The sequence below is a fragment of the Panthera pardus genome, unplaced genomic scaffold, assembly GCF_024362965.1.
Source record: "Panthera pardus isolate Hobbes unplaced genomic scaffold, ASM2436296v1 HiC_scaffold_12, whole genome shotgun sequence".
In the NCBI taxonomy this organism is placed as follows: Eukaryota; Metazoa; Chordata; class Mammalia; order Carnivora; family Felidae; genus Panthera; species Panthera pardus.
The window spans coordinates 50,290,170-50,316,059 of record NW_026526677.1 but is presented as its reverse complement, the minus strand read 5'-3'; the positions used below and the strand labels follow the sequence as shown (position 1 = coordinate 50,316,059).

Here is a 25,890-nt window from a genome sequence, read left to right as displayed (position 1 = left end):
TCCTGCTTTGGTCTTCTTCAGTATTACTTTGGCTATTCGGCGTCTTCTATGGTTCCATACAAATTTTAAGATTGCCTGTTCTAGCTTCGAGAAGAATGCTGGTGCAATTTTGATTGGGATTGCATTGAATGTGTAGATTGCTTTGGGTAGTATTGACATTTTAACAATATTTATTCTTCCAATCCATGAGCAGGGAATGTTTTTCCATTTCTTTGTATCTTCTTCAATTTCCTTCATAAGCTTTCTATAGTTTTCAGCATACTGATCTTGTACATCTTTGGTTAGGTTTATCCCTAGGTATTTTATGATTCTTGGTGCAATTGTGAATGGGATTAGTTTGTCTTTCTGTTGTTTCATTATTAGTGTATAAGAATGCAACTGATTTCTGTACATTGATTTTGTATCCTGCAACTTTGCTGAATTCATGTATCAGTTCTCGTAGATTTTTGGTGGAGTCTATCGGGTTTTCCATGTAGATCATGTCATCTGCAAAAAGTGAAAGCTTGACTTCATCTTTGCCAATTTTGACGCCTTTGACTTCCTTTTGTTGTCTGATTGCTGATGCTAGAACTTCCAACACTATGTTAAACAACAGCGGTGAGAGTGGGCATCCCAGTCGTGTTCCTGATCTCAGGGGGAAAGCTCTCAGTTTTTCCTCATTGAGGATGATATTAGCTGTGGGCTTTTCATAAATGGCTTTTATGATGTTTAAATATGTTCCTTCTATCCTTTCTTGAGGGTTTTTATTAAGAAAGGATGCTGAATTTTGTCAAATGCTTTTTCTGCATTGATTGACAGGATCATATGGTTCTTTTCTTTTATTAATGTGATGTATCACATTGATTGATTTGCGAATGTTGAACCAGCCCTGCAGCCCAGGAATGAATCCCACTTCATCATGGTGAATAATTCTTTTTATATGCTGTTGATTCAATTTGCTAGTATCTTATTGAGAATTTCTGCATCCATATTCATCAGGGATATTGGCCTGTAGTTCTCTTTTTTTACTCTGTCTGGTTTGGGAATCAAAGTAATGCTGGCTTCATAGAATGAGTCTGGAAGTTTTCCTTCCCTTTCTATTTTTTGGAACAGCTTGAGAAGGATAGGTATTATCTCTGCTTTAAACGTCTGGTAGAACTCCCCAGGGAAGCCATCTGGTCCTGGACTCTTATTTGTTGGGAGATTTTTGATGACTGATTCAATTTCTTTGCTGGTTATGGGTCTGTTCAAGTTTTCTATTTCTTCCTGTTTGAGTTTTCAAAGTGTGTAGGTGCTTAGGAATTTGTTCATTTCTTCCAGGTTGTCCAGTTTGTTGGCATATAATTTTTCATAGTATTCCCTGATAATTGCTTGTATTTCTGAGGGATTGGTTGTAATGATTGTTTTCATTCATGATTTTATTTGGGTCATCTCCCTTTTCTTTTTGAGAAGCCTGGCTAGAGGTTTATCAATTTTGTTTATTTTTTCAAAAAACCAACTCTTGGTTTCATTGATCTGCTCTACAGTTTTTTTAGATTCTATATTGTTTATTTCTGCTCTGATCTTTATTATTTCTCTTCTTCTGCTAGGTTTGGGGTCTCTTTGCTGTTCTGCTTCTATTTCCTTTAGGTGTGCTGTTAGATTTTGTATTTGGGATTTTTCTTGTTTCTTGAGATAGGCCTGGATTGCAATGTATTTTCCCCCAGGACTGCCTTTGCTGCATCCCAAAGCGTTTGGATTGTTGTATTTTCATTTTCGTTTGTTTCCATATATTTTTTAATTTCTTCTCTAATTGCCTGGTTGACCCACTCATTCTTTAGTAGGGTGTTCTTTAACCTCCATGCTTCTGGAGGTTTCCCAGACTTTTTCCTGTGGTTGATTTGAAGCTTCATAGCATTGTGGTCTGAAAGTATGCATGGTATGATCTCAATTCTTGTATACTTATGAAGGGCTGTTTTGTGACCCAGTATGTGATCTATCTTGGAGAATGTTCCATGTGCACTCGAGAAGAAAGTGTATTCTGTTGCTTTGGGATGCAGAGTTCTAAATATATCTGTCAAGTCCATCTGATCCAATGTATCATTCAGGGCCCTTGTTTCTTTATTGATCCTGTGTCTAGATGATCTATCCATTGCTGTAAGTGGGGTATTAAAGTCCCCTGCAATTACCACATTTTTATCAATAAGGTTGCTTACGTTTGTGATTGTTTTATATATTGGGGGCTCCCATATTCGGCACATAGACATTTATAATTGTTAGCTCTTCCTGATGGATAGACTCTGTAATTATTATATAATGCCCTTCTTCGTCTCTTGTTGCAGCCTTTAATTTAAAATCTAGTTTGTCTGATATAAGTATGGCAACTCCAGCTTTCTTTCGACTTCCAGTAGCATGACAGTTCTCCATCCTCTCACTGCTTTTAAAAAATGTAATTGTAGATTCACATGTAGTTATAAGAAATATAGAAACCCCTGTACCCTTTACCCAATGATGGTATCATTACCTTCTCCCAATGATGGTATCTTGCAAAACTATCCTACAATAGGACAATCAGTATATTAATATCGATGAAATTATTATACAGAGCATTTCTATCACCACAAGGATTCCTTATATTTCCCTTTCCCTTTTATTGCCACACCTAGTCCCTCCTGCCCCATTTCCTCCTCAACCTCAGCCAACTACTACCAATCTGTTCTCCATTTCTATAATTTTGCCATTTCAAGAATGTCCTATAATCACACAGTATGGAACCTTTTGGAATTAGCCTTTTTCACTCAGTATAATTATCTGGAAATTCATCCAGGTTGTTGCATATATCAATAATTTACTTTTATTGCTGAGTAGTATACCAAAGTATCAATGTACCATAGTTTGTAACCATTCACCTGGTAAAGGATGTCTGGGTTGTTTGCAGTTTGGGGCTACTACTAATAAAGCTGCTGTGCATATTAATGTACAAGTTTTATGTGAACATAAGTCTTCACTTCTGAGGTTAATGCCCAGGAGTGCAACTTTCAGGTTGCACAGTGGATCTAGTTTCTCCACATCCTTGTCAGCATTTGGTGTTGTTACTGTTTTTTTACTTTAGTCATTCTGCTAGATGTGTGGTGGTATTTATTGTGATTTTAATTTGTATTTTCTTAGTGGCTAATGATGTTTAACATCTTTTCATGTGCTCATCTGCCATCTGTGTATCTCCTCTCTGGTGCAAGTCAGTTCATATCTTTTGCCCATTTCCTAACTGGATTGTTTATTTTTCCCTGTTTTGAGAGTTCTTTATATACTCTAGATATAAGTTCTTCGTTGGACATGTGATCTGCAAATATTTTCTTTCACTGTGTAGCATGACTTTTCATCATCTTAACGGGGTCTTTTGCAGAGCAAAAGTTCTGGATTTTGATGACATCCACTTATCAATTTTTCCTTTTATGAATTGTGTTTATGATGTCAAGCCTAAAAACTCTAGAAAATCCTTGGGATTTTCTAGGATGCCTAGGATTAGGCAAATTTTTTCAAAAAAGGTTTATAGTTTTACCATTTACATTTATGTTGATGACCCGTTTTTAATTAATTTTTGTGTAACATGTAGACCTTGGTTTGAGGATTATTTTTTGCTACGGATATCCAGTTGCTAGAGCACCATTTGTTAACTCCACTGAAATGGTTTTGTAACTTTGTCAAAAATCAGCTGTACATATTTATGTGGTTCTGGGTTCTCAGTTCTTTGATCTAGGTGTCTGGTCCTATACCAGTATCACACAGTTTTGATTACTATACCTATATAATAAGTGTTGGAATCAGGTAAACTAATTCCTCCAATTTTTCCAAAATTGTTTAGCTATTCTATTTTCTCTGCTCCTCCGTAAACATTTTAGAAGAATCTTGTCCAGGGGAGCCTGGGTGGCTCAGTTGGTTAACCTCCAGCTCTTGATTTCGGCTCAGATCATGATCTCACAGTTCATGAGTTCTGTGCTGACAATGCAGAGCCTGCTTGGGATTCTCTCTCTCCCCATCTCTCTGGCCTCTCACTCATGCGCGCTCTCTCAAAATAAACTTTCAAAAATATATAAATAAATAAAATTGATATCAACATATTCTTTGCTATTATGTAGAAATACAAAGATTTTTGTATTTTTATCTTGTAATCTAACACATGCTGAATGCACCCCGGCAGTTTTAAAAATGGATTCCTTGGGGTTTTCTACAAAGGCAATCACGTAATCTTCAAAGAGGAGCAGTTTTGTTTCTTCCTTTTTAATCTGTATGCCTTTTATTTCCCTCACCTGCCTTACTACACTACCTATTTTTTTGGATTATGCTGAATAAGAGTAGTCACCCTTGCCTGTTCCCAATCTCAGGGGGAAAGCATTTATCTTTGATCATTAAACATAATGCTAGCTGTAGGTTTTTGTAGATTCTCTTTATCCAGTTGATGAAATTCCCCTCTATTCCTAGTTTTCTGAAAGTTTTTATTATGAATGGGTCTTGTAATACTTTTATGCTGAAGAAATCCTTTCCTGCTAAAAAGCCAGTACATATTCACAACCATTTTTTCTATTTTTTAAAGGTTCTTCTCTATCCCTAACTTAGTATATCCAGAATCACTTCACTGTTAAATGTGTAGGCTCTTCAGCTCTAGCAATGATGGAGACAAGGGGACCCTTTTCTTTAAACACCTAGAAAACCAGATGAAAAATATGACGCACTGATTTCCAAGCATTACTAAGTAGTGTAGCATGATCCCCGAGAAAAGGGAAACCGAGCCCAGTGGTCTCACTGAGCTGGGAAGATAGACTACAATTTAGGGAGACCAGGGCAGCTAGAATTTACAGGGAAGAATACTAGAAAGAAAGAAGCTTTGCAGAGAAAGATCCCAGGGATCTTCAGAGACAACTCTTCATGCTTTTAATGGAGTTCTGATCTGTGCATCTATGTGAAGGAACTACCCAAGGCCAGGAAAAAACTACTGAAAGGCCTCAAGATTCTTAGAGCTCATACATAGCTGGGAATAGTTCATGTTCCTACTAGCCAGAGTACAAAGACATTGTGAAGCATCAGACAGAATCTTGAGGTTATTGCCTTACTAGTGGGGCTAAATTAGCCAGAGTAAAGGTTGCTCTGGACCCATTCTCACAAATCTTAAAAACAAGCCTGAAGGAATCTGGTAACTTAACTGTGTTAAAAGTATTTTAATGGATTTCTGGTAACTTAACTGTGTGTTAAAAGTAAGTCCAACAGCTATGTAAAGTACTAAAACAAAATACAGAATCCAACGGTGTAAAATTGGCAATATCTTTCATCCAGTCAAAATTTAGCAGGCATGCAAAAAGGGCAATGAAATAAGGGGCCATAGCAGGGAGAAAAATTATTCACTAGAAACAGACCCAGAAGATAAGATCAGCAGCCAAGACTGTTAAAAAGCTATTACAAATATGCCTCATATTTTTAAGAAGGTAGAAGACTATATGAATATATAAGAATGGAAAATGAAATCTATAAAAAAGATCCAAATGGAACTTCTAGAAAGAATATCTGAATTAAAAATACACTAAATGAGATGGAGAGCAGATCATATACTACTGAAAAGATTAACAAACTTAAAGGCACAGTAAGAATAATTATTCAAAATTAAGCACAACATGAAAAAAAAAAAAGAACGGACCATACATTGATATTGACCTGTAAGGACAATATCAAAGGTCTAACAAATGTACAACTAAAGAACCAGAAGTAGGAGGGAAGGAGGGAAGGAGGGGAGGGGGAGAGAGAGAGAGAGAGGTCATTAATAATAGCCAAAGTGGTTGGGGCAGGGGAATCAATCAAGGATCTAGGTTTTCACCTTAAGAAACTAGAAAAAAAAAATAGTGAATTAAACCAAAAGAAAGGAAATAGTAAAGAACAGAAATCAATGAAACAGGAAACATAAAAGTAGTAAAACAACAACAAATGAAACCAAAACATAGTTTTTTGAAAAGATAAACCTGTCACCAGTCTGACCAGAAAAAATTTAAATTAGAGAAAGAACAAATTACCAGTATCAGGACAGAACAGAGAACATCGCTACAGATCTTACATACATTAAATGAATAATAAGGTAATATAAACAACTTTATACTAATAATAGATATGACAATTTGGATGAAATACGTAAATTCCTTGAAAGAAATAAATTATCAAAGCTCAGTCAAGAAGAAATAACCTGAACAGCACTGTATCTATTAAAGAAATTAAATTCATAGTTATGTAAATCTTACCAAGATAACTCTAGGCCCCAATGGTGTCATCAGAAAATTCCATACTTAAGAAAAAAATAGCAATTATGCAAAGTCTTCTAGAAAATAAAAGAAGGAACACATTGCAATGCATTTTATGAGGCCAGCATTACCATGAAATCAAAACCAAAAAGATTACAAGAATGAAAAACTATAGACCAATTTTCCTAAACACAGAAATAAAGAGTCCTTAGCAAGTTGAATCTAGCCATATAGAATATCATGACAAAGTAGAGTTTATCCCAGGAATGTAAAGTTGTTTAAACATTCAAAAAATCAATGTAATTCACTGGGTTAACAGATGAAAAGAAAAATAATATGATCTCAGTTGACAAAAAGTGTTCACAAAAATTCTGTTATCTATTCATGATTAAAAACTCTTGGCAGAGTAACACTAGAAGGACACTTCCTCAGTCTGAAAAAGAGCATCCGTGAGAAACCAACAAACAGCTCACATCACACTAATGGAGAATGTGTGAGTGCTTCCCCCTAATATCAGGAAAGCAAGGATGTTTGCTCTCACCACTTCTATTCAGTATTGTGCTAGAGTTTCTAACCAATGCAATAAGGCAAGAAAAATAAGAGACGTACAGATTGGAAACTCAGAAGTAAAGCTGTCTTTATTCACAATTTGATTCTCTATGTAGAAAATTCTACAAAATCTAACCCTAAGAAATCTAAAGAGAAAAAAAAAGCTACTAGAACTAAGTGTGTTTAAAAAGGTTATAGGAAACAAGGTCAGAATACAAAAATAAATTGTATTTCTAGGTAGTAGCAGTAAGCCATTAGAAATTTTACACTATCACCGAAAATAGGAACTACTTAAGCACAAGTTTACAAAACATGTGCAAGACCTATACACTGAAAACTATAAATGCTGCTGTGAAATTAAAGATCAAATAAATGGTATAATATAAAATGTTCATGGATTTGAAGATTCAGTATTGCCAGGATGTTAATTCTTCCAAATTGACCTAAAGATTCAATGTGATGCCAATCAAAATCCCATTGGGCTTTTTCATAGAAATTGACATACTGATCCTAAATTTATGTGAAAATGAAGGGCTAGAATAACCAAATAATTCTGTAATAAAAGGAAAAAAACAAAGTTGAATTTACACTACTGGATTTCAAGACTTAATATAAAGACACAGTGATAAAGACATTGTGATACTGGTTTAAGTATAGACATGATTTCACACATGTGACATTTAAGAAAACAAATGACCAAATAAAAAAGAGAAACAAAAAAAACAGACTCTTAAATTAGGGAGAACTGGTGGTTGCCAGAAAGGTGGGCGGGCAATGGATGAAATAGGTGAAGGGAATTAAGAGTACACTTATCATGGTGAGCACTGAATAACATACAGAATTGTTCAATCATTATATTTTACACCTGAAACTAATCACACTGTGTATTAATTATACTTGAATAAAAGAATTCTTAAAAAGCGAATCCAGAATAGACCCACACATACACAGTCAACTGAATATCAACATGCCAAAGTAATTAAATGTAACAAAATAAGTAGGAATAATTGGACATAAACTTGAAAAAAATTAACCTCAGTCCTAATGCCTCACACAAGATAGAAGAACTAGCTCGAAATGGATCATAGGCCTAAACAGAAGCTAAAACTACTTTTCTAGAAGAAAAACATAGAAGGCAAACCTTCAGTTAGGCAAAGATCATAAAAGAAAAATGATAAGCTGAACATCAAAATAAAACTTCTACTCTTTGAAAGATGCCACTAAGAAAATAAACAGCAAAACCACAGTTTAGGAGAAAATATCTGTAAAATACATAACTGATAATAAACATATCCAGAATATGTAAAGAACTCTTGCAACTCAATAAAAACAATCAACCCAATGAAAAAACTGGCCAACAATGTGAACAGACACTTCACTAATGATATAGAGATGGCAAATAAACACATTAAAAAATGCTCATCATCATCATCATCATCATCATCACTGGGGAGATGCAAATTAAAATCACAAGTGGGATACCACCATTCATTCACTAGAATGGCTAAAATTAAAAAGACTGACAATACCAAGTGTTACCAAGGATGCGGAGTAACTACAATACTCATACGTTGCTGGCCGAAGGCAAAATGGCGAAGTATTTTGGAAAGCAGGTTGACAGTTTCTAAAAATGTTCAATACACACTTAACTTTTTAAATAAAAACCCAGAAACCTAATTCCTGGGTATATACTTAAAAGGAATAAAAACATACGTCCACAGACTTGTATGTAAAAGTTGATAGCAGCTTGATTCATAGCAGCTCAAAGCTGGAAACAACCCATATGTTCCTACACTAGTGCCTGGAGAAACAAACCACAGTATATCCGTGTAACAGAATACTACTCAGCAATTTAAAAAAGTGCTGATACACTCAATATGTGAATCTCTAAAGCATTATGCTAAATCAAAGAAGCCAGAAACAAAAGCACATGTGCAATATGATCCATTTATATAGAAAAGGTAAAACTGTAGGAACAGAAAGTGGTTAAGTTGTTGCCAGGGCAGAGTAAGGGATTAGTTGCCAAGGGGGAGGGAACTTACTGAGAAGATGTTAACGTTATCACGATTGTGGTATAATCATACCACCTGACACATTTGTCAAAACTCATCCAACCACACACTTAAAACTGGTGAATTTTATTGTATTTACATTATATGTTTTTTTAGGTTTTTATTTATTATTTATTTTCAGAGAGACAGAGTACAAGCTGGGTAGGGGCAGGGAGAGAGAGAAGGAGAGAGAGAATCCTAAGCAGGCTTCACACTGTCCACACAGAGCCCGACGCTGGGGATCAAACCCACTTAACTATGAGATCATGACCTGAGCCGAAATCAAGAGTTGGACACTCAACTGACTGAGCCACCCAGGCACCCCTACGTTATATTTTTTAAAAATTTGTAAGAGCTCTTTTCTGGGCTGACAGCTAACCAAGAAATGATAAGACATTGTTTACCTTCCCAGTCTTCCATGTAAGGGGCTTCCTCAGCTTCTTTCTCTGGAGTGGGTCTGTCAGTGAATTTTCCTTCTTTCATGACCCTGGTGATTTCTCGGAGCTGATGCAGCAAACGTTTTTCTTGGTCAGAAGTCACAGTCTGTGCTCTGCTTAGAAATATCAGACAACCCAGCCATTTAATGGTAAATACTGCTGGGCAATGAATATAGACAATACTATGATCTGTCTGGATCCTAGAATAGGAAGTCCAACAGCAACAGATAAGTATTCTAGGAATTGATTATGGAATTGCATAGCTGATGACTAGGTATGTTAGTTCAGTGTTCTGATTTTACAAATGCAGACACTAAGGCCTAGAAAAGATCAAGTGTTTGCTCAAGGTCTCACAATGAATTATGGTCAATACTGGGACCAGACCCAGATGTTTCAGCTTTCAGTTTCAGTTCAATCTCTAAGAAATTTCACCATTACTCTTATTACCCATTTACTACAAGCCACTTTTCTTTGAAGCAAGGTCATTAAAAGAAAATATGCTGGCCCATTAGCCTTAACCAGGGAAAAATATGCTACTAGGCCAACCCTGGAATCACCAGGCTGCATATATTTGTGCAGAAATGAAGATATGCCCTAACATTTCAGAGTTAGGTCATTCTGAATCAATCACCTAGACCAGAGAAACTGAAGCCCACAGAGGGGGAATTCCACATTTATTCTTATGTCTAGTTAATGTCAGCACTTGAACTATGACTGAAGTCCCCTGACTTCTGATAGCATTCTATACAATTTTTTTAAAAGTTTATTTAGAGAGAGAGAGAGAGCACGCATGCGCACGAGAGAGAAAGGCAGAGAGGAAGAGAGAGAATCCCAAGCAGGCTCCATGCTGTCAGCAGAGAGCTTGATGCAGGGCTCAAACTCATCAACTGTGAGATCATGAGCTGAGCTGAAACCAAGAGTTGGACATCAACCAGCTGAGCAAACCAGGCACCCCTCTATGCAATTCTTAAAGCATAGTGCTCGAGTTCCAGTTTAGAAAACCTGGATTTGAGTCCCAATTTAACTGGACAGTTCTAGGTACATGTCTGTAAAAATAAGATGAGGCTCAAGGATAAAGGCAGGACTATTTTCTTTGAGACAGAAGCACTGCATCACACTCATAGGCAGACAAGGTTCTACTTGGAAGATGGAGAACTGGTTTGGGACCGGTTTTAAGCAGGATTTAACGGAAGCTACTTATTCTCTTCTTAAAAATCCAGAACATTCAGAGGCCATATAACACTCCTGAAGGAAAAATGACATTCAATACTGGCCTCATGGAGGTGCCATCAATTTTTCTAATCAGCTAGTCTGAAGCCTGTGTTTTTATCCTTAGTGTAACAAACTTAAACCTTAATGACTAACAGCAAAAAAGTGTTTCTCCCTCCAGTGTTAAGATGGATCCTGAGAAACTTAACAGAAACCCATGGGGGAGGGGAAGGGGGGAAAAAAAAAAGAGGTTAGAGTGGAAGAGAGCCAAAGCATAAGAGACTCTTAAAAACAGAACTGAGGGTTGATGGGGGGTGGGACGGAGGGGAGGGTGGGTGATGGGTATTGAGGAGGGCACCTTTTGGGATGAGCACTGGGTGTTGTATGGAAACCAATTTGACAATAAACTTCAGATATCAAAAAAATAAATAAATAAATAAATAAATAAATAAATAAATAAATAAAAAGATGGTAACTGATGGTGCAACATTTTCACAGACCTCAGTGGGAGGAAAACAAAACCACCATGAGCTCTACTTTTTCCACACTAAATGGCCTCAAAGCCATGAACTGAAGAAGACTGTCTGTTACATATTCAGCTAAAATCTTACATTTATTGGGCCTCTTACAGCTCTATTCCTCCTATCAGTACAGGAGTCCTGACTTGTCACAACTGCTCATCAGCTCTACATAACTCCTAATTCTTACTATTAAAACAAGATGCCCCCCTCTGTGGGGGGCATCTGGGGAAGCTAGGGCACCCCTAGCTAAGAGAGCTTATGTGCTAGTATTAAAAATATATAAAGAACTTATAAAACTCAACACCCCAAAAACAAATAACGCAGTTAAAAAATGGGCAGAAGACATGAAAGAACATTTTTCCAAAGACGACGTACAGATGGCCAACAGACACATGAAAAGATGCTCAACATCACTCATTGTAAGAAAAATACAAATCAAAACTACAATGAAATACCACCTCACACCTGTCAGAATGGCTAAAATTAGCTACACAGGAAACAAAAGATGTTGGTGAGGATGCACAGAAAGGAGAAGCCTCTTGTACTGTTGGTGGGAATGCAAACTGGTGCAGCCTCTCTGGAGGACAGTATGGAGAGTCCTCAAAAGGTTAAAAATAGAACTACCCTATGATCCAGCAACTGTACTACTAGGTATTTACCCAAAGGATACAAAAATACTGATACATGCACCCTGATGTTTATAGCAGCGCTATCAACAATAACCAAATTATGGAAAGAGCTCAAATGTCCATCAACTGATGAATAAAGAAGATGTGGTACATGTATATAACGGAATATTATTCAGCCATAAAAAAGAATAAAATCTTGCCATTTACAACAACATGGATGCAGTCAGAGAGTATTATGCTAAGCAAAGTAAGTCAGAGAGACAAATACCATACGATTTCACTCACATGTGGAATTTAAGACACAGAGGAACATGGTGAGGCAAGGAGAGGCAAACCATAAAACAGATTCTTAAGTATAGAGAACTGAGAGTTGCTGGAGAGGAGATGGATGGGAGGATGGGTTGAATGGGTGATGTGTACTAAGGAGGGCACTTGTAATGAGCACTGGGTTTTCTATGTTAAGTGATGAATCACTAAGTCTTAGACCTGAAACTAATACTACGCTGTATGTTAACTAACTGGAATTTAAATAAAAACTTGGAAGAAAAAAAAAGCCTATGTGTTTATCACAAAGCTCTTACTCTTGGGCTGCACATGTTACTTCTCTGGACTGTCCCCAGGGCATTTTGGTTTTTACTTAATGAAACAATCTGGACTATGTTTCCTAACTCCTAGAAAACCAGAACCCCAATTTTAAAAGGAATTGCTAGGCTAGAAGCAGAAACAGGCAAGTGAAGCATTCTCAGAATCTAAGTTAAAGCATCCTCTTTTACCTCTGAACAAATATATTCCTATTGTCCATATCATGTATTAGGCAATTAATCATGGCCCACCTTACATCTTCTGAATTTATGTAATGAATGTTTTCATAGATTCCTCATTGTCTCACTTTGGTTTGATAGTCATGGAAGGCACTGATAAGTTCAGGATGGTGTAGGCAGAGTGCCATGAACATTGCAAGTGCTCAATAAATATGTGTTAGTTTAATTGGTCCCCATTTCCTCACCATGCATTTTCTCCCATATTCTAGAAATCTGGCTTCCACTCCATCATTTTACCACAACTTGTGAAAATCATCAATGATACTTTACTCAAGTCCAAGAATCTTTTCTTCACATCTCATTCTTCTCGACTTCTGTGTACTGTGAACTATCCTTTCCTTGAAATGTTCTCTTCCCTTGGCCATTGAGACATTCGTAATTCCTCCCACTTCTTTTAACCATCCCTTGGATCTCTGATCCTGGCTCACTTTCCCCCATCCACCTCCTAAACACATGGTTTTCCTGAGGGATCGATCCTTGGGCTCTCACTTCATTCTTATAGTCATGCCTTCAGGAAGCTAACCCAGTATCACAAATTAAACCACCACCTCTACATAGATGATGCCCAAACTCTACCTCTAATCTTGACTTTTCACATGAAAACCAGTATCATCTAGGCATTTCCACTTAGAGGTCTTGCCGTTAATGAAGTTAACCTTAAATTCACTCTTCCAGGTCCTAGTTGGCCCAGGAGAAGGAAAAGCTGCATGAGCAGCCAGGTTTGGAGAAGTTGGGGATGGCAGATTCTAAGATGCTAGAAAAATGGAAGTTCAAGTTGGAACTTTTAAGTTTTATAAAATCAGAGGAGCCATCAAGTTCTGAATCCAAAAGTAAAGCATGGAGAGAATGAAACAGTTTCTTATAACACCATTCAGGACTAGCACAGAATTCAGACCAGCAAAAGACTGCAGGCTACTGCCACACAGTATGATGCGCCTTACGAATCTGATCTCCTCTTTCCCCATGGCCCTTACTCTTACCTCCAACCAAATGACTTCCAAACTTGTGTCCTTGTTCCTGACTTCAATACCCAAGTTTCCTATTGTTGTTGTAGATCATACATAACATGTTCTGATGGCACCTCAACCAAATTCAAAGCTGAACTCATGATCTCAATCCCAAAGTCTCATCTTCTTTCTCCTCTTCTGTGTTTTTATCTTGGTTGATATCATAACCTTCCTTATAGTTTGGGCTATAAGTCCTCCCAACTCATCTTTAGTTCTTTCTTCTCCTTCACTGCTCTTACCTAGTTTTCCTTTGGGGGAACAAATTTATTTTCTGCTCATAACGCAAAGGTTACAGTGAGGCTATGCATCCCCTCACCTCTCCCCTTCAAGGGTGGCCACATGGCCCATAGCCAATCATCACACTCCATCCCTTGGTTGCAGTGACTGATTCAGTGATATATACAGGATCCAAGTTAGGGTAACTGTACTTTCTCCTAAGACTCGGTCTTGAATGCAGCAAAGCCAGATCTGAAAACTTTTCACATTAATTCATTCTAGCATCAGTCCTTGAAGAGACTGTCCATTTGTTCCTTCCTCTAAATCCCCAGAGCTGCTCTGGTTCCCACTCTAAAACCTGGATCTTCAGCTATTCTTTTGATATTGTGACCTACCCCATACTTTTCCAATAAATTCTGTCACCTTCTCCAAGTTTTTGCTACCCAGAGTTGGCTGTTTGCTATCAAGGAAACCCTGAAAACAGCATGTGATTTTGTTTTAAAGTTTTTATTCACTCATTTATTTATGTAACCTCTATACCCAACATGGGGCTCGAACTCACAACCCTGAGATCAAGAGTCACATGCTCTTCTGACTGAGCCAGTCAGGTACCCCCAGCCTAGGACTTTTTCCCCCCTCCATCAAGTCCCCTTAATTTGGCCCCTCATTTCCACTCTCACTGGCCTGTTTATTACCTTTTGCTAGAACTTTTTCAGTAACCTTCTAACATGTAGTCACTCTACATATCACTAGAAGAATTACTTTTCTAAAGCACAGAAGATCATGACATTTCTCTTCAAAAGCCTTCAGAGGCATTCCACTATAAAGACAGAATTCCAAATTTCTCAGCCTACCATTCAGGGCCTTCCAGTCTGGAGTTTACTTTTCTAATTTCCTCTCCCCTTACTTACCTCCCTACCCATTTACCACAGCCCTGATGTTCTCCACTCTAGTTACCTAGGACTACATGCTATTCCAAAACCATGTCTTGACTCTTTCACCTTGTTTGCGGCTTATGCCACCCTCTCAGTCTGAAACATTGCCACCCCCTGAACTCTGCCTGTAGAAATCCTTTCATCCTATAAAGGCTTATACAAATTATTTCTTTTCCATAGAGCTTCTGTGGTAGACAGAATGATGTTCCCTTCTCCACTCCCCAAATAAGTCCACATACTAACCCTGGAACCTAAAAGGATACTACTTTATATATCAGGAGACTTATGGTTGCAGATAGAATTCCTGTTGCAAATCAGCTGGCCTTAAAATAGAGAGATTATCCTGGGTTTCCTGAGAAGGCACAATGTAATTATAAGGGGTCCTTAAAGATGGAGGACAGAGGCAGAAGAGGTCAGAGTAATATGATGTAAGAAGGTCTCAACCCACTATTGCTGGCCTTGAAGATGAAAGAAAAGGTCCACTGAGCCAAGGAATGTGGTCTCTAAACGCTGAAAAAGACAAGGAAATGGATTTTCCCCCAGAGCCTCCAGAAGGAAATGCAGTCCTGCCACCTTGATTTTAGCCCAGTTTAAGACTTCTAACATAGAGAACTGTGAAATAATAATTGTGTGTGGTTTTAAGGCATTGTTTGTGGTCATTTGTCACAGTGGCCATAGAAAACTAATATACATCCCTGGAGTATAGTTGCCTGAGATATAGTTCCTTATAGAGAAAATAATACCTGCCATTGACAACCACACAGGGCTGCACAGAACAAATCAAGCTAGGTGCCAAAGAAGATATTCTTATTATTGCTGAAATGGCCTGCTTTATTTAAAGTACTTTCTTTATATCTACCTCATTCATTCTTTCAACATATACTGACATTGTCAGTGCACCAGCACTAGGAATAAAAATTTGAACAATAAAAATTTCCTGTCTTCAAGAAGGTTATAGGGTATTAGGGAAGACAGAAAAGTTAGTGGAAGATCAGAAAGTAATAGGATGCTTAATATATTCAGCAAACCTAGGTGGCATGGGAGCACACCAGAGGGATGTCTGAGTTTGAGGTTCAGGGATGCTGAGAGAAAATGATGTCTAAGTTGAGACCTACAAGAGAGAGTTAAAAATGAGGATATATGGGATAGGGGTCAGGGAGACATTCAATAAAGGAGAAAAGTATATGCAAAGTCCTAGAAGCAAAAGCAGATGAGTATTTTAGAGGAAAAGCAAGTAGTCGTTGTGGCTGGAACACAGAGGGAGTGATGGAGAAAGCAACAAAGGTAGGTAGAGTCATGTCACCCACACCATGTAAGCCAGGTTAAAGATTCTGTACTTTAACAAGATCAATAGGAACCCGTTAAAGGGTTAAGAGAAAAAAAGATAATCCATTTGTTTGGAAGAGAAAGCGAATCAAAGAGAGGCAAAATTAGAGAAGAGGAAACCACATGAGATACCACACAGGACAGTCCTGATCTATGTCAAAAGTCAAGGCTCAGGGCAAGATCCCTGATGAGCAAAGATGCAAAAACTTCAACAAAATATTAGCAAACCAAATCCAACCATACATTAAAAGTATCATTCACTATGATCAAGTGGGATTTATTCCAGGGATGCAGGATGGTTCAATATCCACAAATCAATCAACATATACATCACATTAACAAAACATAGGATTAAAACCACATGATCATCTCAATAGATGCAGAAAAAACATTTGACAAAATTCAACATCTATTCACGGTAAACTCTCAGCAAAGTGGGCTTGGAGGGAACATACCTCAACATAATAAAGGCTATATAGGATGAACCTACACCTAACATCATACTCAATGGTGAAAAAGTGGAAGCTTTTCCTCTAAGATCAGGAACAAGACAAGGGTGTTCACTCTTGCCCCTTATTTTCAACATAGTACTGGAAGTCCTAGCCTCAACAATCAGACAAAAATAAATAGAAGGCATCCAAACTGGTAAGGAAAAAGTAAAACTGTCATTATTTGCAAATGACATACTATATACAGAAAACCCTGAAGACGCCACCAAAAAACTATTACACCTAATAAATGAATTCAGTAAAGCTGCAGGACACAAAATATATAAAAATCTGTTTTATAGAAACCTGCATTTCTATATACTAATAATGAAGTAGCAGAAAGAAAAATAAAATGTACGATTGCACCAAAAAGAATAAGAGAAATAAATTTTAAAAAATATATTTATTTATTTGTTTATTTTGAGAGAGAGACAGAGACAGAGACAGGGAGAGAATGAGAGCAGGGAAGGGGGCAGAGAGAGAGGCAGAAAGAATCCCACGAATCCCAACACAGGGCTCGAACCCACGAACTGTGAGATTGTGACCTGAGCCGAAACCAAGAGCCAGATGCTTAACCAACTGAGCTACCCAGGAATAAATTTATTCCACCAAGGAATACATTTAAGGAAGGAAGTGTGTGTGAACAAGATTAACACCATCTTGTACAAATCCACTATGATGACCACTCTGTGACCTGAAGCCTTCTTCAGTACAGCACTACCCTCACACACATATTCTTTTTGTTTGGACACACCCTTAAGTAGACCCTTGGGGTATAAAATCCTTGAATCTTCTCTGGAGATAGGACTGTGATTCTGAAACATTTCTTCCCAGTTCTCCCAGAAATACTGCCCAATCTCCAGGGCTATAAAAGCATGTCTTATGGGAAGTGGGTTGTGGAGATCTACTCAATTTGCAGCCACCCACAACACACTTCTGCTCATAGGTCCTTTTAATAAACCATTTATTGGCATCTGGATTCCTCAGCCTTCCTGTTCGATCTTATGTCACCTCAGGCCTTTGGGGATCATTTTGCATATATCTCCCTTTCATAAATAAGGTGAAAGACCTATACTCTACAGCCTATAAGACACCAATGAAAGAAACTGAAGACAATACAAACAAATGGAAAGATATACCACAGTCACCAACTGGAAGAATATTGTTAAAATGTCCATACTACCCAAAGCAACCTACAGATTCAATGCAATCTCTATCAAAACACCAACGGCGGGGCGCCTGGGTGGCTCAGTCACCCAGCGTCTGACTTCAGCTCAGGTCATGATCTCATGGTTTGGTCCTTGAGTTCAAGCCTGGAGCCTGTGTCCGGCTCTGTGCTGGCAGCCCAGAGCCTGGAGCCTGCTTCAGATTCTGTGTCTCCCTCTCTCTCTGCCCATCCCCCACTCATGCCCTGTCTCTCAAAAATACATAAATGTTAAAAAAAAAAATTTTTTTAAAGAAAACGCCAATGGCATTTTCACAGAACTAGAATATAAAAATCTGAATAGAACCACAAAACACCCCAAACAGCCAAAGCAATCTTGAAAAGGAAGAACAAAGCTCAAGGTAGCACAATCCAAGATTTCAAGATAAACTACAAAGTTGTAGTTATCCACTATGGTACAGTATGTACTGGCACAAAAATAGACATATAGATAAATGGAAGAGGATAGAAATCCCAGAAAAACCCCCCACACCTATGTGGTCAATTACTCTATGATGACAAATGAGGCAAGAATATACAACGGAGAAAATATAGTCTTCAATCAATGGTGTTGGGAAAACTGGACAGCTACATGCAAAAGAATAAAGCTGGACCACTTTCTTACATCATACACAAAAAATAAACTCAAAATGGATTAAAGACCTAAATGTGAGACCTGAAACCATAAACTCCTAGAACATAGGCAGTAATCACTTTGACATCAGCCTTGGTGACTTTCTTCTAGATAGATCTCCTCAGGCAAGGAAAACAACAGCAAAAATAAACTATCAGGACTACCCTAAAATAAAAAGCTTTTGCACAGCAAAGGAAATCAACGAAATGAAAAAGCAATCTACTGAATGGGAGAAGATATTTACAAATGATATTTCCGATGAGTTAATATCTAAAATATATAAAGAACTTTTACAACTCAACACCAAACCACCTCCCCACCACCAACAAATAATCCATTTAAAATAGGCAGAGGACCTGAACAGATATCTTCCCAAGGAAGATATACAGATGGCCAACAGACATATGAAAAGATGCTCAACATCACTAATCATCAGGGAAATACAAATCAAAACCACAATAAGGTATCACCTTACACCTGTCAGAATGGCTAGAATCAAAAAGGTAAATAACAAGCGTCGGGGCACCTGGGTGGCTCAGTTGGTTGAGCGTCCGACTTGGGCTCAGGTCATGATCTCACAGCTCGTGAGTTCGAGCCTTGCGTTGGGCTCTGTGCTGACAGCTCAGAGCCTGGAGCCTGCTTTGGATTCTGTGTCTCCCTCTCTCTCTGCCCCTAACCCACTTGCATTCTGTCTCTGTCTCTCTCAAAAATAAATAAACATTAAAAAAAATTTTTTTTAAAAAAGAAGTAACAAGTGTTGGCAAGGATGTAGAGAAAAAGAAACCCTACTGCACTGTTGGTGGGAATGTACACCGATGCAGCCACTGTGGAAGACGGTACAGAGGTTCCTCAAAAAATTAAAAATAGATACACTATATGATCCAGTAATTCCACTACTTGGCACTTACCCAAAGAAAACAGCACCACTAATTCAGAAAGTATGTACCCCTATGTTTACTGCAGCATTATTTACGACAGCCAAGACACGGAAGCAACCCAAGTGTCCATCAATGGGATGAATAAAGAAGATGTGGTGTGTATATATGTACACACACACACACACACACACACACACACACACACACACAGAGGAATGTTACTACCAAGCCATAAAAAAGAATGAGATCTTGCCACTCACAATATGGATGGACCTAGAAGGTTATTATGCTAAGTGAAATCAGTCAGAGAAAGACAAATACCATGATATCCCTTACATGTGGAATCTTAAAAAAAAAAAAAAAAAAAAAAACCCTAACACAGAAACAGACTCAAATACACAGAACTGATGGTTGCTGGTGGGGGGAGTAGGTGAAATAGGTAAAGGTATTAAGAGGTATAAACTTTGTTATAAAATAAGTAAGTCATGTAGATGAAAAGTACACCACAGAGAATTTAGTCAATATTGTAATGATTTATGGTGACAGGTGGTAACTATACTTATTATGGTGGGCATTGTGTTTATACTGAAACTAACGGAACACTGTATGCCAACCTCAAAAAAGAAAAAAAAGGTAAAGGCATTCATTCATTTTCATTCATTCACTCATTCTTCCCTTTCAGCTAATACTTTTTTAGGGCCTACTGTTGGCCTGTGCTAGGCTCTGGGAATAATACAGATAATCCCTGCCCTAGCAGAGCTTAGAATATTTTGCACAGAGACAGAATTATTAACTAGGAATAAATAATAAGACATGGTGATTGGCAAGACACAGAAGTGAAAGAAAAGGGAAATCAGGAACAATATCTGATTTCTGCTTTGGGCAATTAAATAGATGGTGGAGCCATTTGCTCCTATTAAAGGTGAAGTAGGGTCAGCTGGGGATAGATGAGGATTTTCATTTTGCACATTCATTCATTCATTCAAAAAACATTTATCAATTGAAGATGGGCAGTTAATCGAGGAGATGTGTTCAGTAGGACCCTAAATACAGAGGTCAGGAAGTGAAGGGTCTTAGCAAAGAATGCCATGATTTACTCTTCTACCATGATAATACATGTATACAAATGCTTATATCAGAAGTATTATTTTTCAACAGTAAGAATTTCCTCAGTATCTATTATGTGAACACAGTGAACAAAACAGACTAAGTCTGTCCTCAATAAGTTCATATCCCAGCAATGCATGCCATAAATCCACAGTCCCACATGCATCCTCAACATGCCTGCTATAGCTGTTTTCTGCCCAAGGCTGCACCCTCACTTCTCCTTCAGGCCATGCCATGCTTCCAGGAGGTGAATGATTACAACTGGATATACTGCTTCAAGAAGGAAATTTTGCTGATCATAGGGACAGAAATAAGGACGCTTCAATTCTGACTCCTGGATTCTTTCCTTAAGCTGTGTCCTTGGGATGGATACTGTGCTAAGTATGATACGTAATCTCTTTTCTCTTTTCTCTCTGTCTCAAGCAGATTAAAAAAGGGCATACTTTAAGTAAAACCAGATTATTAGACAGCTATGAAATCATCTTCAATAGAACCTGGCTACTTGGCCCTGCAGCACTGCTCCTAAACTTGCCCCTCACAATAATGTGCACACACTGAACACAGACTCTTGAAAGCTGAGACTCTGGTAAGCAGATGGAATGAAAATGGAAATGCTTAGTGAGAAATCATACGTAAATGACAAATAAGTTAACAATTATATAAAATGAAAGCAAGTCGTCCAGAAATCAAAAGCAAAATTTTGAATTGATTCTTTAAATAAATGGGAAATAGCCTGAGTCCTCTTATGTGAAAACCTACCTCTCACCATTAGGTCCCACTCTGTTGATTAATTTTTCCATGGCTTCCTCAGTCTCCTTCAGTTTTTCTTGCAGTTGAACAAGCTCAAAGTTGGCTGAAAAACAAGCATCACTCTTAAGAACCAATCATACACAATCTCCAAAGCTCTTTTCTGAAACTGGCTGGCTGGGACGCCCCACCCTACTGGGATTCCACCTGGTTGTGAAATTCAGAATAGAGGCTCCAAGTCCTTCCAGCTGGTCCCATCAGGACACAAAGGGTCTCACAAAGAGGTGAGACCTCAAGAATTCGTGTTTAGGGAGTAATGAACAAATCACTCTCTTACACACAGAAACACAGCAGACCCAGCTAAAGAAAATACCTGGGAGTGAAAAAATACCCCTACATGGTCACCTAAGAAGAAATGAAGAAGATAAACATAGTCCTTCTAATCCAAGTGATGCTGGGGGTTAAAGTACCAAACCTGAAAGGTACTTCAGAAAAGGAGTTAAGACCCCGAAAAGAGCAATATTTCACCTGCACCCAAAGTTTGAAAACCTATCTAGAAGATAATGGTTTAAATATTATGCTTCTTCAATAGGGGAAGTCTTGAGCTAGGGCTGAAACCTCCCTGCCCAAGGTTTCCAAACGACTCCTTTGGGGTGAAATGGTGTAACCGTGGCTCCCAATATTCTCAGTAAAGTTCAACAGAGATCACATCTATCTACCAAAATTAACATTAAGACCCTAAAAGTAAATCAGAAAAAAATAAGTCAATGAGTACACGAAATGAACTTTAAGGCATCAGGAAAATAAAATGCTGTTTATTATGCAGACAATCCAGTTTTTCTGTTTCATACCTCAGTACCCTTCTGCTGAGATATATTTAGGAGGTCACTGTAAAATATAGTATCTCAAAGGCCTTTTAATACTTCTAAAACAAATTCTTATACATGCAGTTAACATCTGAAAAGTGTCTAGAGAACTGTGCCATGTAAATGTTCATTTTTATTTTCTACATGATTCAAAATTGAAAAATAAAAAGTAGATATAACTGCTACATTATAAAACAGCTGCTCTTAGGAATTCACTTTATTTACTTTTGTTTTAACTGAATCATGTGACTGGATACAGAATTTGCTGCTCTTTTCAAAATTATTTTTCTGATGCATTTACCATCACTGTTGGTTAGATGTTATCACAAAAGCTTTCTTAAAGGATTCCTTGAATATTTAAGATTTCTAAAAAGGATGCAGACTGTGACTGGGGTATCTACTTCCACAGAGAATCTAGAGTAAATCTAAAAAGAAGTTACATCGGAGGGCAGAGGCTTCAGTGGCTCAGCCTTTCATTTTGCTTCTTTCTTTTAAAAACTCCTGATGAGACTTCATTATCCACAGGATAAAGCAATTTGGCCTCCAAACCTGCAACAATATGGCATAACCTACCTACTCTTCAGGCCTTCTTTCCTACAGCCGTCTTACATCAGGTTGGGTCTTCCTCAAGTCATCTCATCTATCAAACAGGACCCAGCTCGAGATCATTCCCTGCAAGGCTTTTGCCAAATCCATTCCAGATAGTAAACTTTTCACAAGTTATTTTTCCTAACCTCCATCCCAGACTCTGAATTATTAGAAGGGAGAGCCATGCCATAGACACTTCATTTCCCCAGAGAGCACAGAATATTCTACTTGGTCAGTAAATATATGATGACCGTGTCTCATGAGTCAGAAGGGTTAAACTCTGTCCCTAGATCTCACAACTGATTTTGGCAATGGCTTGATCTCTCTTCCTTAGTTTTCCTCTCTGTGAAATAAAGATATCTGCTACCAATATTCTAAAGTCTGGAAATGAGAAGTAACCCATTCCAAATGTGCATTATTAATTTGCTAATATAAAAAAGTAAACTGACAGTTTTGTACTTTTCATAACTCTTTCTCTTAAAAGCCCAACGTCAATATGGAAACTTGAGAATTTTCAGAGCTTAGGTAAAAATGGCATCAGATTAATTTGGGGCAATTTCTGAGAAATGCTTTTAAGAAATATCCACAGACTGTTCCTCTGGCTAAATTATGGTGGTCTGACTCAATAAAACTTGTCCACCTACTGAAAAGGAGCACTTACTAATTTTCCTGTGGGTGTTTCCAGCTGTGGCAGTAGAGCATTTCCGATCCTCTGCAGGAGTTTTCCCCTTTGAAAGCTGAGAATTGAAGGAGGTACAGCACATCAACAGCAGCTGAGAAACTCAAAGTCATGGAACTCCTCATATTAAATGAAAAAAGAAAAGGTTGGGAGACAAAAACTAAGTCGGAAATCAAACGGCAATATTAGAGAAACATCTCAAAAAAAAAAAAAACAACAACAACAGTAGAGAGAAAGAGCCAATAGAAGGTTCCCAAGTGAAAAACCATCAATGCACAAAGAAAGAAAGAAAAAGAAAGAAAGAAAGAAAGAAAGAAAGAAAGAAAGAAAGAAAGAAAGAAAGAAAATAAATAAATAAATAAATAAATCTCTTTCCAGGTCATCTGCCTTGCCCACACTCATCTAAAAAGGGGACGTGTAGCCCTCGGGGATGTTCTTACAGAGGCAACTCGGGCCCCCTGCAGAGTTCCTGGGCAAGAAGGAACTCACCTTTTACTCTGGTTAGAGGGGCACAGTGAATATTTAAGATTTCCCAAAAGGATGCAGAATGTGACTTCTGCTCCACTTCACGGTCTCTAGGCCCATAACCTGCTGAGGCCTGCCTGGAGATGGAACTTAATTGGGAATCTGTTTTTAAAGGACCCAAACCATGTCTCCCTAGAGCTAGGAAACAGCAGGCTTAGTTTCAGGATGCGGCAGTTTTTGTTTCAGAATTACTGCAGAGGATGTTAAAAACAGCACCTCATACTCCTAGGAGGGGAAAGAAGGACAAAGTGGTGTTGGTACGGTCATTATTTGGCCTCACAGTGGCTGCTTGGAAATCATTGTGCTAATCCTAATGACGAAGGTCTTCTTAGAATATCTTTATGCCTTTTCAGCTTGCAAAGATACCCAATAAAAAAAATTAGGGTGGGAGAGGGCTTTGAACTTTGTTGCTCACTGTATTAGCAACTAGAAGACCCAAGTTCAAGTCCTGATTCTGCATTTCTAGTTGTGAATTCTAGGGTATACTGTTTAAGCTCTGAGAGAAGATTTTCTCTTCTATAAAACTGGAATAACAGTTATCCTAAGTACCTCATAAAGAGGAAGCAAGGCTTAAAGATGATTTTAATAAAGGTTATGAACTGTAAAGAGTTCTAATACCAACAATGATTTTTATTATGATATTGGATTTTATTGATATAATATGATCGAGATGATTCCACTTACCTTAAATAGAATATATAGTATATATAAAAAAATCCCAAAACCATAGATTGGAATAATCTGTCCCATCAGGCCTCTTCCACTACCTCCTCCTCCAGTGCCTCCACCTGATCCTTTGGCCTTTGCAAATGCCTCTGCGAGGTGAGACCTCTGGAAACGAGCCCCAAGGGTCTGGCCATCTGAGGGTGGCTGGTGATGATGCATCATAGGTGGAAATCGACCCAACTTTCCTGAGAAAATAATCAGTATTTATGTCTTCTACTATTTTAAATATTGCTATTATGAAAATACTTCATGCACTAAGGCATAACAGAAGCCAACTCAAGTTTAAGAAAAAACAGAAACTTGATTATAAGGATTCAGAGGTATCACACAGAAAATAAACATAATGTGGCAATCTCTAGCCGCTCACCCAAACCCATTTTCCCTTCCTTTCTAGGCCCATAGCTTGGTAACATTTTTCAGCTTCCCATACAGTTAAAGGAAGCCATGTGACAGACGTCCAACCAGAGGAATGTGAGTGATATGTGCTGGTTCAAGGCCTGGCCTATAAAACTTTCCATGTATTAAACTCCACACTCATTTCCCTTCTGCAGGCTTCATGCTGATACCTAGGGAGACCTCTGAAGTCATGTGATGAAAATGACAAAGCTTCCTTCCATCAATCTAGGTTCATGAATAACTGTGTGACACAGAGCCCTCCAGGGCTACCACCCCACCAACTTAGAACCATCTGGACTTGTTTACGTGAGTAAGAAATCAACTTCAATCGTGTTATGGCCATTATACACTTTGGAGTCTGTCACAGCAGTTAGCCACCACCAACTACTACAGAAAAGGAAATGTGATCTGGTCTCAGAAGAGAGAAGAACCCAAACTGGAAAGCTGGAAAGCCATTAGGATCTGGGACAGCTACTCTCACATTCCACTTCAATCTCCCTTTTTATGGGGCCATGAGGCTTTTTTTTTTTTTCCCCTGTGTTTCTCTGTGCGGATCTTCTTCATTCTCCCTTCTGTGAAGACCATTTCTTTAGCTTCTTTGTGAACACAGAGGAAGATAGTCACCCCCAAGCCCCTCAATTTGCAGATCCTTCAAGAGGCCAGCACAGACTCATCACAGTCCCAAATTCCCTGGAGGAAGATTTTGAACACTCAGCTTGGGTAGGTACGCATCCCTTTCCAATCAGCTATAACTGAGCAGACAGGATTCATGTGGCACAAAAACAGGGTCACAGGGTTCCATGAGTGGAAGCACAGAGCTTGGAGAAAGGAGTGTGCATCAATGTTCTTGCATTTTTTTCCTCCATCAGGGGCAAACATTAACATCAACTGCCAAGCTCCTGAGAGCCATAGATGAGAAAGGTAAGTCCTTTCTTCAAAAGGCCATATAAACAAGCTTGTGTGGAAAAACCAACAGGAGCTAACGCTACAGAGCAGAAAACACTAGAGAACAGAAAGACTTCATAAATCAGACTGTAAAAATACAAACTATACAATACTGTTGGACTTGATTTTAACAAAATTACAGATTTCTGTTTGATAAAGACCACCACAGA

The 25,890-nt window shown here is 38.2% G+C and overlaps 1 protein-coding gene across 6 annotated transcripts in view; it reads right to left on the bottom strand.

Moving 5' to 3' along the window:
- RIC3 (RIC3 acetylcholine receptor chaperone) overlaps window positions 1-25,890 on the bottom strand; it is a 66,330-nt gene that overhangs the window by 11,094 nt on the left and 29,346 nt on the right. For 4 of the 6 annotated variants that reach the window (XM_053900006.1, XM_053900007.1, XM_019456212.2 and 1 more), the window contains exons 2-5: window positions 24,338-24,564; window positions 23,111-23,186; window positions 21,008-21,101; window positions 9,241-9,389 (exon numbers count right to left, since the gene is read on the bottom strand). In XM_053900006.1, the coding sequence (XP_053755981.1) occupies window positions 9,241-9,389; window positions 21,008-21,101; window positions 23,111-23,186; window positions 24,338-24,564 (546 nt within the window). Of the gene's footprint in view, window positions 1-8,498; window positions 8,587-9,240; window positions 9,390-21,007; window positions 21,102-23,110; window positions 23,187-24,337; window positions 24,565-25,890 lie in introns of all 6 variants that reach the window. The other 2 variants (XM_053900008.1, XM_019456211.2) reach the window with 2 other exon arrangements.